We start from the raw sequence: 20,223 nt of genomic DNA on the forward strand, positions 1-20,223 counted from the left end.
AAATCTTTTAATACCTGCAGGTCCTAAAACTTTTATGAACCTAATACCTAGTCAGCTTATCCAGACTTCTTACTTTGATGCAGCAAAGAAGAAACATAAAGATTAAAATGTGATAACTGCAGATTGGCCTCCTGAAATAGGTAGCATATGAATAACTAGACAGGAAATCTTATTTCCATAAAATTAAAAATTAATAAAGGTCCTTCAAAAATATTCTGCAAAATAATATGTCACTTCAAGTGAATAACTTCATTGCTATTGCCTTTAAAACTTGTAAGAAACCATTTTTGTATGTTGAAGTTAATTCAAAACAACAATAGAAAACTTTGCTTTGTATTTTCAAGGCAGAGATTTTTCTTTCATTATCAAAACACTTCAGCCAGAATTATTACCCTGGCACTTTTCTTAAAAATTGATACACTTTTCAGTTTCAACACAAACAGTGCATTTGGAAGAAAAACCCAACAGTCTGATTTAATAACAACTTCATTCCTCATCCAAACTGCTTTCCAGGAATTGTGGTATTTTCTTTTCTTTTTCTAATTCTAAGTGTTATTGTGCTGTAAAATCTGCTGTGAGACAGAGTACTGGAGATCCAGCTGTAACCTGAAAAGCCTCCAGGTGTGCTAGACAACCCTCTTGTGACTCTCATGGCTGCAGGCATTTCTCTGTCCAGGCAGTTCCCATTCAGTCTCAAGACTACTCAATCAGAACAGCCAAAACAGGCTCTGAGAGCACCCAGTACTAACAGCAATTACAGCATTTTATAGCATGTGATAACTGAATCGTTATGATCGGGCCACAATAATTATAAGAAAGAAAATTCCTAAATAACTCAGACAGTAACTGATTGCAACTTTTCTTGGGCTGGGTCTGGATCAGTTCTGAAAATGGCAGAGCAGTGTTTGATGGTCTGGCCAGGGCACAGCTGGGTGAGAGGGCTTCTGTCCGAATGAGGAAAAGCTACCAGGCTGAACAGACCCATCCAGGTACCCACTCATATCAATGTCATAGTAAGAAATGGTTGATGTTATACTGATCTAAATGGCCATGACCACATCCTCTAGTATTGGAACCGCATGCTGCACTATGTGGTAGTGATGGTGCCATGCTAAACACTTTTTTTTGGTGCATCTGGTAAAACTGCTCCACCCTGAACTCTAAACTTAACTCAAATGAAGTGCCAGCAGCAACTTCAAGCAGTTTTCAGTTACGGAAATGGTGGAGGGTTGTTTGTAAGTAAACAGGCAACTCCTAGATTCATCATCAGGTATAACTTGCAAACTTTCCCAGAAGTGTCCTCTTTCATTTATGACTAGACAGACAATTGTACCTTTTCTTTACAACTTTCTTGTCTGCACTTAAGTACTACCTCTGAGGCTGACTCTACCGGAAAAACGAATGCAAAATGATAGCAGAGACAAAAATACTATGGTATCCTAAAACAACTGATCATACCAACTTTCCAAAAACCCTGCAGCACTTACTGCTTTTATCAGCATGAGGTATTTATCAGACTGCTGCTGCTTGCAAGGCTGCTTACTCCTCCTACAGCATGAGCTGCATGTTTTCATCCCTTCCTTAATGTCAGGGAAGCCACCTTGGGCTGTATGCAGCGGGACTATGGCTGTTATGTTGCCTATGCAGCCTTCTGCTCAAAGCAACTCTCTGCTCTACCCTGAAGCTGGTCCTCCTCCCTAGGAACTGTCTCCAAGACTAACCAAAGACCCAGTATAATTTCAAAAGCCAAAGCAGGAACTATAGCAGGAAACTAACACTGTAATGGCTGTAACCCATGACTTTTAGAACAGATGCAATGTGCAACTTCTATTATCTAATGACAAAGGACGCTGGCAATAAAAAAACTGTAGTTCCAGTGTGGAAATTTCTTAACCTCAAGAAGTTAAAGTGATAAACATTCTATAGAACAAAGATGCTACAGAAAACTGGCATGTTAGAAAATGTATTTCAATACTCAGAAGTACAAGGTTTTCCTCCCTTTTGGCACTTAAAATGGTAAAATAGAACTTTAAATAGAATATCTCAGGCAGGGATACTAGGCAGCTACAAAGGCACATACTTCTATCGACTTCTTGGTCATGGAAACTAGCCTTGCACACCAGTAGCGTCCTTAATTTTTAAAAGAATTCTAAGTTCTATATATTCAGTATTTTGTAAAGTGCAATGTACAAAAATCTACTGTTCCAGTTGTAATGCTGATATGCCAAAGAACTTGAAAGCCTAAAAGATTAAATACATTAAATAATGTGGGTGGCTTCCTGTGAGAAGCTGCTGGAAGCTCCTCCAGTTCTTATTCTTTCTCTGTTTCTGCTGATCAGATATGGAAAAGCTGGATGCTCCTCTGAGAAGTAACATATTAAAGAAAGGGAAAATGAAACTGAAAACTATGAAAAGAGACCTGCAGAGCAGAGGAGAGGAGGAGGGTGAGAAAGTAATGCCAGAGAAAAGACAACTGAGGTCCACTGAAGAAGGGTCCCAAGCAGAGATTCCCACAGCCTATGGTGAGATGGCAGCAGTCCTGCACTCTGTGGAGGAGCAGGGCAGAGCAGTCCTTGAAGGATCACAGTGGGATAAATGTGGATTTGTAGCCCCTGAAATGTCACGGGTGGGCAGACGTGAAGTGACAGCCTGTGCAGGATTGCAGAGAGGGGCAGATGTGGATCTGCAGCTGTGGAGGACACCGTGCCAGAGGAGGTGACTGTTCCCGCAGCAGCCGTGACTCTGTGTGGCAGCCCGGGCTGGAGCAGTCTGTGCCTGAGGGACTGCACCTGTGGGAGGACTCATGTCGGAGGGGTCCTGAAGGACTCTCCCGTGAGAGGGACCCCGTGCTGAGGTGAGGGAAGAATGTGAGGAGTCCTCCCCTGAGGAGGAAAAGCGGCAGAAACACCGTGTGGGGAACTGACCTTAAACCCCTCCCCCTGGTCCCTCCGTGCTGCTGAGGGGAAGGCCAGCAGTGACCGTGACCCGTGCCCAGGAAGAAGGGGTTGAGGGGAAGGTTTTAGATCTGGCCATGTTTCTCTTTCTCCTTGTTAGATTCAATTAGGTTTTTTTTTCCTCCCAAGTTACATTGTCTGGTTTTGCCTGTCACTGTAACTGGGTAATGAAAACCTCCCTGTCCTTGTCTCAGTGAGCATTAAGGTAGATTTTCTTCCTCCCTGTCCTACAGTGGGAGTGGGGGGTGAGCAAGCAGATCCTGTTCACAATATTTTATCTTATACTTAAATTTGCTTTTAACCAATTTTGTTATTCCCTGCAAATGCAAACCTTGGTATTTCACTTACAAGTTGACAAGCCTTCCTGTTCTAAGAAAACAATTACTTTCCAGGAAGTAATAGTATCAGAAGTTTCTTGGCATTTTGTTTTACTAAAAAAACAAAACTTGCCACAGTAGTGTTATCCTTCCTCTTAAAAACCGATTTCTGCGTGGTCTTTTAAAAGAAAGGTATAAAACCTCCAATCTCTCAACAAGTTGAGCTTCTGAACTACCCATCAATGAGAAATAATCTCTTCTATTTATGTGACCATATGCGAGTTCAACATGAGGATATGCAATAGTGCTCCATCCTTTTAAGCAGAGGCAGAACTGCTAGTGCCAGATCTGCAATTTGCAGAGTAATAGGTTCGTCTCTGCATTTGTGAGTTGGGATGTATAGCATATATTGCGAACTGCAGGACTATCTTGATTCCTTCTGCATTTCAGAAGAAAGTAGAAATTCATAATTTCTTTTTTCCAGTGGTGGTTCTTTTCTCTCCTTCAGAGTCTGAGGGAGATTTCTTGAGATGCTCAAACTATGGTCTAGCTATTTGCTGCAACTGAAAAGGTCTTCTGCTAATGTTCATAGCTGTGAGCCACAAGAGTGGGCTCCAGGACAAAATTATAATGAGGAACTACCATTCAGGTGAGTTGCTCAACCATTTTCATTACATTTTAATAAAGTACTAGAAGTACCACTCAGTCCTTTTCCACTGCCTTGTCAACATGATCAAACACATCCTATTATTTTCAAAGCCTATTTCTGCAAGATGCAGCTTTAGTCTAGAGCAGTGGAACTGCAGTGTAATTAAAGTCATACATCCTGAAGATTTGCTGGTAATGCTAACACATGGCAGTCAGGTAAAACTGGTTTTACTCCAATTTTATATTTCTCACTGAGCCAACCAGTTCCTCAGCTACCACAAGGGTTCTGTGGTATAAGAAATGCTAGAATTAGTGGACACCTGGATAAATAAAATCTATTTGAGGGAGTCAACACGACTTATGTAAAGTGACATTTTTTTTAACAAACATCTTGGAGTTCTCTGCAGGGTTCAGTTGGGCTGTGTGGGTGAATGTGACCTAGTTGACACAGTTCACTTGGATATTCAGAGTTTTCTGAAAAAGACTTTTGCCAAAGATTTTAAAGGGAAAACTAAGCAGCCATTTACATATTAAGGTAGGTTCTGGCACAGATAAATAACTGGCTAAGAGGCAGGGCATAGAACCAAATGTGAAGTTGTTAAAAGATAAAAAAGTTCACCAGCAGAGTTCTGCAGGTTCTTTGCTGGGCTCCACGTTACCCAAAATATGCAAAAAGTATCTGGAAAAGTAGTTAGAAGAGTACAGACACAGTTTTGCTGATGGTAGAAAGCTACTCCAGATAGTACATGACTTGAACACAAACTGTAAAGAACTGAAAAATGAGGGTCTGATTAGGCAGAGTGATTAGCCAACAAAATTACAAATTCACATAGGTAAGTATGACAGTGCTTGAGTGTACTAAAAGCCCTTAATTTGCTTCCAGTTCTTGCTGGACATATGCCTGTAGGTCTGTCTGTCTCTGGCTGCTCTTGATGCAACTCCCCTGATGGATCCTGGACACGTTCATTGCCTCACTCGGCTAACACACCTCAGACAGGGTGGAAGTGTGCCCAGTCAGCAAGGGCCTTGTCTGCACTGAGGTCACTCTAGCTCCCAAATCTTTCCCCATAACGGGTCACCCAGCTCCTGCTGCTCCACTTGGTGGAGGAATTATTACAGGAATGAAGTTCAAAGCAAGGAGAGCAAGGTTGTTCTTCATGCAGCTGGAGGTGGACCCATGGCACTCCCTGCCCAAGGACAACTGTGGGTGTGCAAGTTCAAAGACAGACTGAGCAACAAGTTGGTGGAAATCCATTGCAGACTACTAAACTGGCAAGCTGCAACAGCATCAGAGAGATTTTCGTTCCCAAAATGGAAGTAGCTGAAGAATGGGAGTGTTTTGAGGGGAAGTATGATACACATCAGCCTTGTTTTAATTCTTCTGTTCCAGACACCCATTTACGAGCATGGAGCCGGTTGGACCCCTGGCTTAAACCACTGAGTATGTCGGACAGGCAGATGGGCTTCAGGACCTTGGCCACAGTTACAGGAAAATTAAATTATTTGATGACTTGAAATCTGAAAACTGCCATAGTTATTTAACATTTTTTTAATTTCTGGGATTCATTTGTCCACATATCTGGGGGGCAAGAAAAACAACCTAGCTCTAGAGGAAATCCTTTTCAAATGTGATGTCTTAAGGATTAAAATCCTTGATCTTTTTAAGGATGTTGGCACCAAAGGCACTAAGGAAACGGGGATGCTTGGCACTGTGTGCTAGTTGAAGTCTTTCATCTAGCAGAAGATTGTCACATCAAAGATATCCTATCCTTGACTAAATGTATTTTACTTATTTATTTACTGCTGTATAAGTAGGCATCTTTTCACAAAGCTCTGCGCACTCTGCCATGACTTCAGATATACAAGAAGATTTTATGCCTTTCAGAGAACCCCACTTCCTAGCAAAATGCCATATTCATTCAAACCTCAGTCCCCAGAGGGAACTGAGCCCCTACAGTCCCCAAGTGCTCCTCCAGAAACAAACTGTAGAAGCCTTAACATCTCTTCTCTAGATATTTTCTTGTCTCTCTTCTGCCAAGTGTTAACATTGAGCCCTCTGTTCCAAATGCAAAGGACTTGTTTTCGTTTTCCAACAAAACAACACAAATCAATCATCAATAAACTAAGATTTATAGTGCTTTAAATCCAGAAACACCAGGCCCAAACCAAAAATTCTTGTGCACAGCATCACCCTGGAAAGAATATTGGAAAAGATGGAGAAATTTCAAATATGTAACCAGAAATCCCCTTGAGGTTATACATGGAATAAAAACTTGAAGTAAAAAATTAAATTCTTAAAATAAATTAAAATCTTACAAAATACAAATCTTACAAAACTACTACCACAGAATACCTCTCTATTCATTTTTTCTTTTCCATTATGAAATACTATGTTACATGAGCCTTAAAAAACTAGGTTGCTATTGTTTTAACTTCTGGGTCATTCAAAAGCTACAATAATTAAATTAAAAGGGAAATTCTTCTACTCCTAAATGCTTGGAACATTTCACTTCACAGTGAAGTGGCTTGATTACTCCCATCATTGTGAATCAGACTTCTTAAACTGTCTGAAAAATATGGTGGAGAACAACCTGATTAAGTGAAAATGAATGAAACAAGAAAAAATATTTAAATAACATTTTGTTAACAAGATTCTGTGTTCTGCGTATGGGTTCAATTAAAGTTCTAAGTAAGCATCTCTAACAGTAATTATATCTTTATCTGCATATACAGACACATTCCATCATTATAAACCCCTCCTAGAAACAGGGAGACACCATTAGGATTGCACAATCAAGGAGTTAGGAAATGCCAGAATTAACCTTCCTTTGGCCTTTGTGCACAGATAATTGAAAAAAAATCCTCAATTACATAATCACACACTACCGTTTTTGCAGTACCTCATTCAGTGCACAGGAAGGACAAAACCCATTAAATAAGCAACTTTGAAGCCTCCTGCATTACCCCTCTTCTTCACTGTGTGACCCTCAGCCTTACAGCTATTCCCGTCCTGAGACGCACTGACTGACTTCTTCATGACCTCTTTTGTAGGACTTATTACTATGGCATTGAATGTTTATCCAACAGTTATTAATTAAAAACTTAAAACATGACTGTGAGGGAAGATGTATTCTCAAATTCATTTTACAGAAGGGAAGTTAATGAGACACATTAAAGGCAGCTATGAAATTCACTTGCTCAGCCACTCCTAGCACATAGAAGTCAAAGTCAGCACTGGATTTTCTAGCATAGCCTTCAGCCACCACAGCCATGAGATCTTACTGCAAGCCAATGCCTCATTTTATGTTTTCCACCTCTGGCCACATTAAGCAAGGGCCTTAAAAACTACATTTGTTTTCAGCCTCATAACATGTCTGCTCTGTACAAAGCTGGAAGCCAGCGACAAAAAGCAGGTGACTGTGATTAAAACCTGCACCATCACAGAGGGAGAGAAAATGGAAAATTCCATAGGCAATTTGAATACTTCAGCTCTGTTATTTCCAAATTATTAAATTACCAGTTTTCCAGGGTTTTTTTTAGTGTTTTCTTGATAATATTTTCTCCCTAGAGCTTTCTCTGTTATTTAAAATAAGTTAAACTTTGAGAACAGCCACTGTGTGACAATAAAAGGCAACTGACCCTGGTTTATACCTTTATTTCTACCACAAAGGTCTTCAACAGTTCAACCAAAGGTTGACTCTAGATTATCATTCTCTATTTTGGTTCATAGCTGAATCTCAATCTTTTACTCACCTCCACATGAAACAGGAAATGTTTACAAAGTAAAAAAAATGTAAATATCTTACTCTCTGTCAGAACTGGTAGGAACTTAAACCAGTAACAGACTAGTCAGAGCCATTTAATAGCACATGAAATTTCAGAAATAAACATACTGTGTCTAAACTAGAAAAAATAAATTATAGGGAAATGGTAATATCCATATGTAATTGAAAGCATATATACCCACTCAACCTATTGTATAGTTGCTGATAAAAAGGTGCTCATAACAGAAAATATTAGTCTTTCAAGTCTCATACAGGTATATTTTTCCATGACCAAAGCCTCCCATACTCAAATATACAATTCACTTCAAGTGTGGACAATAGCTCACTGCTATTGGGACAGATTATAAATCTGTCAGCGCTCATACTCAGTACAGGAGATCCACCTGCACAATCCAAATATGCACATCAGCATGTGCCATGTGGATATTTGTCTTTAAACTGTGCCAAAAGTTGATTTCAACATTTTCCTGTAGTCAAGTTAAACGTATACAAGATAAACGTATACATAATCTAGATCCTATGTATTTGTATATATATTTCTATACTGTATAAAAATTGTATTGTTTTGTAGAACTTTTATCAGTAATTTTTATCACAAATAATTTATATTAATTGTATTTTTTTAAATAATGGCAAATAATAAGTCAAGGAATTTAATTTATGGCAGTACACAAGCACAGGGTGATGGCCCATCCCCCATCCCGACAATGTATCTCCAGTGAGATACAATGATGTGATAACAAGTATTAGTTTACTTATGCAAGATCACACTAGGTGGAGAAAAATAAAAAATACCACCATTACTACTACTTATAATTGTACGGGACAACCCTCATGCATTTACATTATAACTTTAAAAACATAGCAGGTGGATTTTTAATCTTACTGAAATTCTGTGCATCTCAATGCCAAGAGAGATCCATATGGGAACATACTCACTAGATCAGTGTTTAGACTGGGCATATTGGTCTTCAGTGTTTTTCATAAATGTTGACAAATTGGAAAGTATAGCCCAACAATGGTACCCAATGGTGCAGATTAGGTCCTTGCAATTTAGCTTACTGGTACTTGAATGTATAAACTACCTTGGCCATGCGGAGGCTACTTTTATAGCATTTGATTATCATTATGCTTGTTAATGTTGATATTTGTACACATACTTGTAAGTTTACACTCCAACACTGAAAGATTTACAAGGAATGATACTAATGGGGACTGCCTATGAGATGTATTATGTGGGCAATATGGAAAACTGAACTACAAACAAAGACAACTTGAACATGACAAACCACAAAGAACAAATTGCAAGTAGCACAGAAGAGCTTCCTGGCAAGAAAAAAAGTTTCCTCTAATTTCCACCAACTGCCATTAAGTAATATATGTTTGTGATTCTAGTTTAAGACTTTTTTTGCTTATAAAATATGCAAGATTATTTTGCATTCTGCTGCCGTTGTATCATTCCTTACAATAAGTGCTGCAAAGGAAAGCTAATAGGAATCTCATGTAAAATACCATGAATTGCTAAAAGACCATATGCTATTTATTTATTTGTTTGTTTGTTTGTCTTGATTCCTGCTAATAGAAGATTTTTCTTCAGATTTTCAAATATTTCAAGTGAATAAACACAGTAGCTGATTAAGATAAGCACTGAAGGCCTTACCCTAAAGATTAAGATTCTGGCTAGGCTGAGCTGTCTTCTCACAAGAAACACACACACCACAGTGAAATATGAGTAAAGCTCAAAAAAAATTTTTCATGCCTCTAAAATCAAAAGCAGTCCATTTATAGAGCAAAAAGAAAGCTTTCTGTGTGCTAGGATAAAAACCCAGGCAGAGTATGGATGGGTACATAGGAACAAGAGTGGATGTCTGGATTCTTACAACATTATAACTGGCTCTGTCAGTTTCTGAGCAACTTCCAACAGGATGCAGTAAACCAAGCTAAAAGGAGGGTGATACATCATAAATTTTGTCTTCTCCTTGGCTCAGTTGTTGGGAGTCTTGAGAATACTCATTTCCCACTGACTCTTTGGGAATCTGAGCTGCTCCAGACTTCTGCAAATGGTACTGCGTCTTGGGTACAGCATGAACAGCAGTGGAAAAAAAAGTCTTTCAGCATCAGTCCTACCAGCAGAATTTGTGCATTTGAGTTTTTTGCTGGAGCTCAGGTCAGTCCTTAAGTACCAAGTCAGGATTCACGTGACATGGGGATTACACAGACAAAAAGCAGAATACAAAACACTCTTCCATTTCAAGCGTTACTGGGTGAGATCACAGCACTATGCAGACAAAACCCACAAGTTACAACACATGATCACTGCCAAATTCACACAGCAACTCTTCTTTCATTCTCGAAGCCTTTTTCTTTCTGACCACTGAAGAGCAACACTGCAGCAACATGCAACTTCAATCTTATAAAAGCATGGGGAGGTCTTCAGCTTCCTCTGACATAACAACATCATTTGCCCAACACACCAACTTCCAAATAGTTTCTGTTTGGGCTTTTGGGAAGGGATTTACCAAAGTGCTAAACAGTGATTACCGCAGTTCATATTCAAAGGGGCAATAAAACTGGCACTGACTTTGATGGGGCCAAACAAAATCAGTGCTATGCAATCCATTTAAAATGGAGGAACCACTAGACTATATAGAGCTGAACATTTACCAAAGAGTTTAAATGTATCTTATTCCAAAAGCTGTGCACAACTATTTCAAGGTTAAAAAAGATGTCTCAATTTCACCATTCCTAAGCATAAAAAAGCAAATTGCATGCTTGTTATGAATTTATTTTATTATTTTAATTATTTTTTTCAATCAGGTTAGTGATTGACATTATTAAGAATTATTAAGTATAAGAGTTATTAAGTAAGAATAAGTAAGATTGAAATAAAATTGAATGAGTAAGACTTTTGGGGGTTTTTTTACTTTCTAAAAAAATCTTTTTAATTTAAGAAAATTTATTCTTTTTAGAAGTAGGAAAGCATGGTGAAATTTAAATGTAACACTGTAATCTTCAAATTAAAAATATTTTCAGGAAACTGATCAAGATGATAAAGCAAAATGAATGTTTTGAAAACAATAGCTTTAAAAATTGGGCTCTTTGCAGCAACAGTACTGGAATCTGACACATTCCATTACTGTGACATGCTATTCAGAAAAGATTTATGCAGCCAAGCACATGAAAATATGCATTTTTTCCTAAGATCTTGAGTCCATGTATTGATTATATAAATAAATTGCCAGTCACTCAATTACGCTATGCTATAAACAATAGAGAAAACTTCAGTAAGTACTGAAATTGCCTAAAATAGAACACTTGCATCACATATATGAATAATGCTGCCAATGGGGGGAAGAAAACTACCCAAAACTAAAGACTAAGCAGACATATACTATTCGTTAGTAACTTCTAAGTTACTAGTGTTTGGCAAGAGATTTAGAAGCCACTCATTTGGTATTATCCACATGTGAAAAATGTGCAGATCTTATTAGAGCAAGTGCATATATATAAGGATATTTGCCTTTTTAATCTTTAGTACTATCTTCCAGTTGCCATGTGCCACCAGAAAAAGAAGTTTACTATTACTCAAATGCTACTACAATCATTTTGACTTTCACTGATGAGACTTTTCAGAGAATGTTAAAGGGTTAAGTGCAATTCTTTCTTAATGCAGTGAAATAATCACTTAATAGAAGAGTAATTCCCCATTACGCAGTGAGAGAGAAGCCCTGACTGGTGGTATTGTTGCTATACAATATCTTTGCCAAATCTGGTAAGATTTTAGCAGAAGCATACCCAATTCAAAATAAGGCCAAAATACCTGACATCATGGAAATTATATACTGCCAAAACTAGCAGGTCGAAGAAAAAAGCCTACATTTTATAAAATACTTAGATAATGAGCTGTAAGCAGAGCAGCTGGTGCACATCTGATCTACCAGGCTCAGACATGGAAGGGAGGGGGCTTACTGTTTTTATACCTACATTTCCTTTAAATATTTTTAATCAGTCAAACAGTATTTTGTTTTTCAAAAAACCTACAACTTCTAACTCACTGTATAAACAATAACTACATTCAACAAAAGCATTTCACCCTGTTATTTTTGTATCTCTGTTACAGATATGATGTGCTTAAATATTGCAATTTTCTAAACCAAAGTTAAAATCCAAGACAAGCTGGGCACAATTTGGGCGCTTTGTTACTCACAATATTGGATATGTTGACACTCCTATCCAGCATAAAATGTCCTAGCTATTTTAGATTTCAGTACAAAAGATACATTATTAGTGTTTCTTTGTGTATGTTTAAGAACTTGGCAGGCAAGGTGATTTCAGCATTCCCTCTCTACTTCCAGATTCTGTAAAGTGCAGTATGATATACGACTAACGTACTTCAGAACTGGAAAAATATTTAAAATATTTAGACATGGAATTAAACAAAAAAAGTAAAAAAATTGGAATTTAAACTTGCTTATTTGTCTTTCCTGCAAATTCAAGACAATGAAAAAAAAACAAAACAAAACACAACATACACGAACACCAAACCGAACAAAAACCACCCCACACATGCCCTCACACCACCAAGCAATAATCACTGAGAACTTGGACTTGTACAAATGCCTCTGTGACAGCTTCAACCATAAGTTGTTATTTTTTTCACCTAAAAAGCAAGTTCTGATAAAAAAATGACTTCAGCTTCCTAGTATGGATTTGTCACTGCACAGCTCTTAATGAGAAGAGCTGTGAGAAGCCAGAGCATGCATCTGAACAGAACAAACTCTGTTCAAGATAGGGCATTGCAGCTTTCTGTCTGACACCCACTAAGAAGCACATTCATGAGGGAAAGAGCTGGAATTGGGAAAACTTTGATTGCATTGTATCCTTTCAAAAATTAGGTTAGCTGTGTGATGATCTTTTCATGATCTACCCTGTGTTCTCCAAGAACTAACTTCTGCAGATACCTATTCCTGAAAAACAGTTGTTTTACAGTAAAGATAGTAAAAAAAAGTATTCCTTTCAAGAATAGGAAATAACTTTATGACACTCTTTAAAAGTGTAAAATATTTTCCAAGACACACTTTTTCAGTCTACAAGAACTTTCAAAAAAGTGTGTTCTCTGAAAATACGCCACACTCTTTGAAATATTAATCTTTGAATATTAATCTTATGATTCAATTGATATAGCTGTAATTATTAAACAATATGAGTTACCACCATGGTGGCCTCTCTTGTCCAAAGTGATTATTTGCTACATTGGAATTCGGACAAATAGTGTATGTGTATATATATATATACATATATATATATACACACACATTAAATAAAATGGAAAAGATGTTCAGAAATTGCCAAAGGAAAAATTCACAGAATGGTAATTGGTGAGCATGTTCAGAAGCTAAAATCTTGAGGACTTCAGTCAGTTTCCAAGTAAAAAATTGAAAACAGTAAACATCCTGCTCAAGCTGCTGTTATCTCAGACAATAGGGTGAAATCGACATGAAAGATGAGAGAAAAGGAGTATGAGCCCATAGCGGTACCGAAAAATTATGATTGGAAATGGGTTTAGAGTGGAAGGAGATTTGATTCTTCAAGAGAAGGCAAATAAAATTAATTAGTCTGGATGATACCTGGAGGTTGGACTACATAAGGAGAACTCTTAACTATGAATTATGCACTTAATTTTCCTGTACTGCGGCAAGAGTTAGAGCTGAGTCTGTCATTTACAGGAACTGAGCAGACCAGTGAGCATGGAGTCCAGACAAAACAAGAGGTGTTTCTTTCAGCAGAGCCTTCCCTTGATATGAGTGCCTGTATTATCAAATTTAGGGCAAGAAAAATAGTTTTGATTCAATGTATCAGAACAAGGGATGTATTTAGCATTATTACACTAATATTCTAGTAAACTCTGTAGAAAATGTTTACAGCCTACAAATTAAATCCTTTATTTTCCGTTCATGGGAGAGAGATTTTTCTCTTCCATGATGAGAGAAAGGAATTCTAAAACAGCACAGTTGAATTACTCAATTAGAGGTATTTCTGCACACATTCTTAACAAGGATTTAAACTTTCTGGTTATGTCTTCTTATTTCTTAGTAGCTTATTAAACTGTAGCTAAGATTTCTACACCTCATTTTTTAAAATTCTTGTAAAATAAAAGTAATTTTTTTTCCCGTGCATTTTACATACATAATGCATGGCCTAAGTATATCTATATCAGACATCTCTGTGCTATGGTTGGAATAAAAATGCTAATTTGAACATTTCAATGATCAGGCAGTGATAACAGAGGCCTTGATCTAGTGGACATTACCCATTACACCTGGCACACGTCACTTAAGCAATCCCAGTAAGCAAATCCAATCTTCTAGCAAAACAATCATGGACATAGCAATATGCATCCAAAATCTGCAAGGTAAGTCCTTATTAATTGTCAGGGGCTGACTTCACAGTTGTAATCACTTGCTTCTACAGTGTATATGAAATCAGCCATTTAAATTACTCTGTGTTAACTGAAATAAATATTAGAATATGCATCACATGATTGTTAGACTTACATCCAAGGAGCTTTTGTCTGGAAAACTATCCCTAATTAAGTCCTTCACTTCAAGATGCAACATTTACCACATCACTAATCCACAAGAGGAAAAAAGTGACTTTTGCAAAGACTACAGGCTTTTAGTGAGACAGAAACTAACTTTCTAAAATTTTCATTCACTTTATGAGAGCGTCTGACAGATACCAAAAACAGCAGCTTTCTTTACATGATAACCTCTACCAGAGGCAGCTGTTTGTAAAGCACAGTCCAGTTGGCTGCAAGTCATTTGGGCCTACTGCTGGATAAACCACTGGGCTAGATACTTTTATTGTGCATTGCCACAGACCATATTGAGAAACTGACAAGTTGCTGTTTGGCTAGGTTTTTAGTTTTTAACAACAAACAGAAAAAATGAGGAAAAAGGAAATTATATCAGGTCCTAAAACCTACATAAAAAACAATATAAAAATAGGTCCTTTACTGAAAGATATTTTTTTTCTTCAAAGGTCTGTTCTTTCATTAAAGGTATATTCTTTCTTAAAAGGTTTATTCCTTAGAGAAAGGTACATTATTTAGCCTATATTCTAATAAAGGAGTGCAGAGAACCTGGAAGATGAGGTCCTAGTCAGCTTTGAATTTCTCTGATGTTTCACAATATTCCATTTGGGTTTGGCTAAAGATGGATATGAAAGAAAGGGAAAAAAAAATCACTGTGCTTTTAAGGCGATATTGTTATGGTTAATACAATGAGGTCCAAACACTTCAGTGAAAAGAATTATCAGCCCCATAAAAAATATATAGCTAAAAGGTAAACAGAAATAATGAGGCAGCTTCCTGTGAAGTTCATTCCAAAAGTGATTTACTATCAACTAAAAGTAATACAAGAAAGACAACTAGTAACTTTTTCTCTGCAAGAATTATTTGAACAGAAAGTCTAAACATATGCCTGAAGCCAGGAGAAATTTAGATATTAAACTGAACATAAAGAATTGCTTTTGGTTTGTTTTGCTTAAGCTGCATTAAAATACATTAGATTGACAGAGAGAGAGGAAATAAAACTACTTCATTAAACATCCAGATCCTGTGTGACTGAACTCTCATTTACACATGATACATGTATGCCTGTGTAAGAAAGAGACTGCCAGGCTGAAATCTGTTTTCAAACTTTTTAGGTATTCTGAGTTTTTCCTTTCAGGGTCACTCTGAAACTCTTCCATAAACAAGGAGGACTTCAGTCCCTCCCCTATCTACACAGGCCCAACCAAGAACCCTGATGGACAGAAGTGATCCTATATTGGAGAATGTTATCAGCTATGTGGGTGAAAGACCTGATTTCAGTTTTATTCTTTTTTCTAAACTCTCTTTTTCATGAATTAAAAATAGTACAAAGGTTTTCTTTAAATCACAACTTTAAAAACATTTTTAAAATAAAACAAAATTTCAGGGACTTGAGTAGAATTGAAACTTACTCTTTGGCAAGCTTCTGAAGATTGATCAAAGTCTTCTGAGGACTTAGAGAGGTGACTAAAGACACCAATGCACTTTACTGATGGATGAACAAGAAGACAAATGCTCACTCTAGCATTAGCTACAGTTATAGTAATTCTGTGATAATAATGTAATAAAAATTGTGATGTAGTAATTGATTTATTAAAATAAATATTTTCCCTGGCCTAGATAAAACAATATGGTTGAATGGTAGTGAATATTTAAAATGGCTACGGTCTCTTACATAATTATGTATCTATTAACAACAGGAGAAGCAAAACTCTTTTAAGGATGTTGTAATCTCATCAAAATGTGGCAATATTCAAGATTCTGGAAGTCCAGTTCTGACAAGACACTTGAAAACTAGATTTGAAAGCAATTATGCAAACTGCAACTAGCTTTTACGGTCACTGAAAAAGTTCCAGTTCTACTCCCAGATTACCACAGAGAGCACGTTCAAAACCAAGAGGTATTACAGTACATCAGACATTGTGCTATAAGAGCAGAAAAGGTAAAAAGCAAGGGCAAACAAAACTGAACACTTTTTGTCAGGTTACATACACCTAAAACAAGAGACATACTTTTCATACTAAACTGCTGCTTCCTTATGCCAGATAAAAATGAGGCCATTACAACAGGACGAAAACCAACACAATTTAGTAGGCAAAGTAAAAACACTTCCATATTTTGAGAAGTGCAATTTCCAATTGGTCTCCTCATTTCCCAGATTTTAAACAAAAATAGATTCCAAAGGGCAAAGAGTGAGGAAGCACTGCAGAAATTAGGGAAGTTTGGAGATCATCTCATGCATTTCTCAGCCCCGAGGAAAGATAACTATAGTTTTAAACCATTTCTGGCAGATAGCACTATATATTCCCAAAGACTGAGATTCCCCATCCTTCCTTGGCCAGCAATTGCACTGCTCTCTCTACCTTTCAATGAGTTGTCCTCCCCTCACTTATCTTGCTGTAATTTAAGCCCATTCTTTTTGCCTTCTCAAGTGCCCAGAAAGATCAGTCTATCCCTTCCCACTGCAGCTGGCTATTTAAATATTCTCAGTTTTTACACATTCCCTCTTCTGCCTACTCCAGACTAAAAAAACTCTTGGTTCATTCTGTCTGCCCTCACAAGTTATGTTTTCCAGAATTCTTGTCACTCTTTGTTCTCTCTTGGGCTCCCCACACCAACAAAATATATATACAAATGAAAAGCTGAGAATGCCTAATTCTCAGATAAAAGCAGACTTAATGAATTCTGTTTAAAACACCACCTGTCTATTATCTAATCTTCTATGCAGCCTCTTCCCTGGAAGACAGACAAGCTGTTTACAAGGGAGGTGAGACATCCACTCATGGTTATAGGGAAACTGAGGCACAGCTAAATGACTCACTTTAGGCCATCTGGGATGCCTACTACAGACAGGAACAGAAACCTGTCAAGCTGCTTACTGAGCTGCTCTCTAACTTCACCCCATGTCACAACACATAACCTGAAGCCAGTATGCCAAACCAGTTACGGCTGCGGAGATTTAAAATAAAGTAGATGTTAGGGTTTTAGATTTTTTTTTTCTTTCTATTACTTCTTTCTGTCTTTTGGTTTAAAGTGTCAGAGTCCATTCATTGACTCCTCTGAGCTACCAGACCTGCATTTTGGGATTACACTCCACCACTGCACCTGCTTGTCAGTACCTTACTTACTGCTCAATTTGTGGCTAAACATTCTTTTCACATGCCATCTTGCTCCTGTTCTGTGTTTTCTGCTGTGTAATCCTTCCTCTAAGCTTTGCTTCTGAAAGCAGGACAAGTCCTGTAGTTTTTCTCATGTTAAAATATAAAATTATTAATTTCTACTTTTTTCCATGTCACAGCATGACAGATATATTTATCCTTATGAATAGCCCCTTATATAACTGATGAAGCATGTATCTGATGATCTTAATCCCTTGCTTGTACATAATCTACTCTAGGCAAAGCTTAGTAAGTCCCAATAGCTTTCTAAGCTTACAGCCCACTAATGAAGCTGGGTGACTGTCAGTTTTTATTTTATTTTATTTCTACTGTAACTTCTCTAAAGCTTAAGCTGCCAGAAAGATTATGGATGCCATATGAATCCACAGCCAAAGTGACCCATACCTTTTAAGAATACAAACTAACAAATGCAGGAGCAACAGTGTTTCCTTGCTCTATTAAAAACAAGAAATGAAAAGACTCAATTTTGCATCATAACCTGTTCTTTTACATCAGCATAAAAAGAAACATGAACCCTGGCAAGAACTGCCAAATGACAGGTTGCTGAGAAGACAAATGTCTCATTTTCATTTCAGTCAGATATATCAACATCAGACTATCTATGATGTCTTTCACTGTTGAACAGCAAACATTTGCCTAACGAACCTGGGTGACGGTGTAGCTGTAACTTATTTATCTACTCATCTTTCAGGCAGATAGGGAAAAGTTTTTTCCATTTATCAAACATTTAATATCACAAATTTTTGAGTCAAAGCGAGCAAGAAAAAGCCCCCACAGGCATGCACTTGATCTGTAAAAGACTCAGATTCAGGACTCTGCTCTGATTTCCATCATCAGAAACCTGCTTCTGAGTCTCCTACATGACAAACAAATGCCTGAGAAAGGAGCACAGGCAGTAACTGTAACAGAGGAGACTGAATTCACTAAAACTTTTCAGCTGCTTTTACCAATCCAATGGCACCAACCACTTCATTGATGTTGCAGTTAGCCAGGGGCATATGTGATTTTGTAGAAGTCTATCTTGTAGTTTAGAGAAGGGCTTTTGCCCGACTACTTGTTCAATACCAGCACAGGTAGCAATGGTGAGCTGCAACTAGCAGGATGCAGAGATGAGCTTGTAGCTGGCTTCGTCTGGCTGGGACCTCCTAGCCTATAGAACTTTCACTGTGACTCCTGCACTTTCAATAAATAAGCTTTTTTTACAAGATGAATTAGCAAAGACTAATGGTCTTTGGCTCTTAAGGTTATAGTCTCCAGGTAACAGCGCATGGCAGCTCTAAACTAAAGCAGATTTTGCTGATTTATTCTATGCTGAGGATGACAGCTGCACAGCCCAGGAACACAGGGACACAAAGGCCATCAGCCAGAGTAGCCATGGGTGAGAGCTTGGTCCTAAGTACATTTCTGGCTACACAATTTAATGGAAATGGAAAACACCTATTAAAGTGACATGAAGCTGGAAACTGCTACTGCACAGCTACTTCATTGTTTTTTCTCTAAATAAAAAGCACAAGTTGTTTTGTGGGGTTTTTTTCAAACCTGCAATTTTTATTTAGAGAAAAAACAGTATAAAAGAAGCTAGAAACTCTATATATAAACCATCTTTTTTTTCCAATGGCAAGTTTGTAACAGCAAAACTACCCATTTGATATGGAATTAGCAAAGCAGTATAAGTTGCTCCAAAACTTTTATATGCTCCAGAATAAACTCCAGAGTTTTTTTCCCAGTAAAGCAGCTGGAGTTCCTAAAATATTTTGTAGTCTAGCAGTTAGGAAAAGACATTTAGTAAATGAAATCTCTCATTCATATGTTTAAAGAAAACAGTCAGAATGCGTTACATTACTCTGTACTTGTGTCAGTACTGACCAATAAGATAAATTTAAGATGAATTTTCTTTACAGTATATGATTATCTTGCATACATATAGTTTTCTGGGGAATGCTACTATTATTTGAATCATAACAGCATTTAAAAATAATAAGCACACTACAGTTATTTTACAGCTTTGACCTAGAGTGAAAGGTTACTGAGTACATAACCTACAGGCACAAACAATATAGTGGAAAATGGAAGAACTATGTGATCACAAGCAGTATTCCAACAACAAAAAGATATTCAAAAGAGAGGTAGGTATTAACAAGGTAAAAGCAAAGAAAGGACAAAATGAAGGAAATCAAAGAACATAGTCAAAGATAAAAATAAAAATATTTATAACAGCAAAATGATAAAAAAAAAGAAAATTCAGTAGCAGCAGAAAATATGACCCATCTTATAAAATCACAACTAATAATTATAACTCACCCATTTTGTTAATATGTTATATTGTAAATAATTCAGTCATATGTAAGCATAATCTTTAGTCATCAAAACTTTGGCTCCTAGATAATTTATGTAAACAAGATTATCTTCCAACTTACCTGCTTGCTGCATGTATATAATATAGGTGGTAAACAAGCAAAGACAGTGTCGCAGCTTCCATTTCCAGTGATAGCACCACATTTCACTTACATGAGACATCCTATGGAAAAAAAAAAAGGGAGCAAGAAGTCAAGGAGCTTTAAAGTAAGCCAAGAAAAAAAAAAAAAAGTATAAAATACTGTTGTCAGTCAAACTAGTAACTACCAGTAAATAAAGCAGAACTTGAAAATTATGGATGGCCCTCGTGTTGCTTAAACAGACAGAAGTCTCTATGCTTGCTAAAAAGGGTCAGAAATTGTGTTGTCTGGTTCTTAGCAGACAGCAAGACAG

The 20,223-nt window shown here is 37.2% G+C and overlaps 1 protein-coding gene across 1 annotated transcript in view; it reads right to left on the bottom strand.

Moving 5' to 3' along the window:
• The window catches only part of ADGRG6 (adhesion G protein-coupled receptor G6), a 111,569-nt gene that overhangs the window by 85,475 nt on the left and 5,871 nt on the right, over positions 1–20,223 (bottom strand). Inside the window, 1 exon segment of the mRNA XM_030448117.1 lies at positions 19,893–19,993. Coding sequence (XP_030303977.1) covers positions 19,893–19,993 — 101 coding nt within the window.

The sequence above is a fragment of the Calypte anna genome, chromosome 3 (genome assembly GCF_003957555.1).
Source record: "Calypte anna isolate BGI_N300 chromosome 3, bCalAnn1_v1.p, whole genome shotgun sequence".
In the NCBI taxonomy this organism is placed as follows: Eukaryota; Metazoa; Chordata; class Aves; order Apodiformes; family Trochilidae; genus Calypte; species Calypte anna.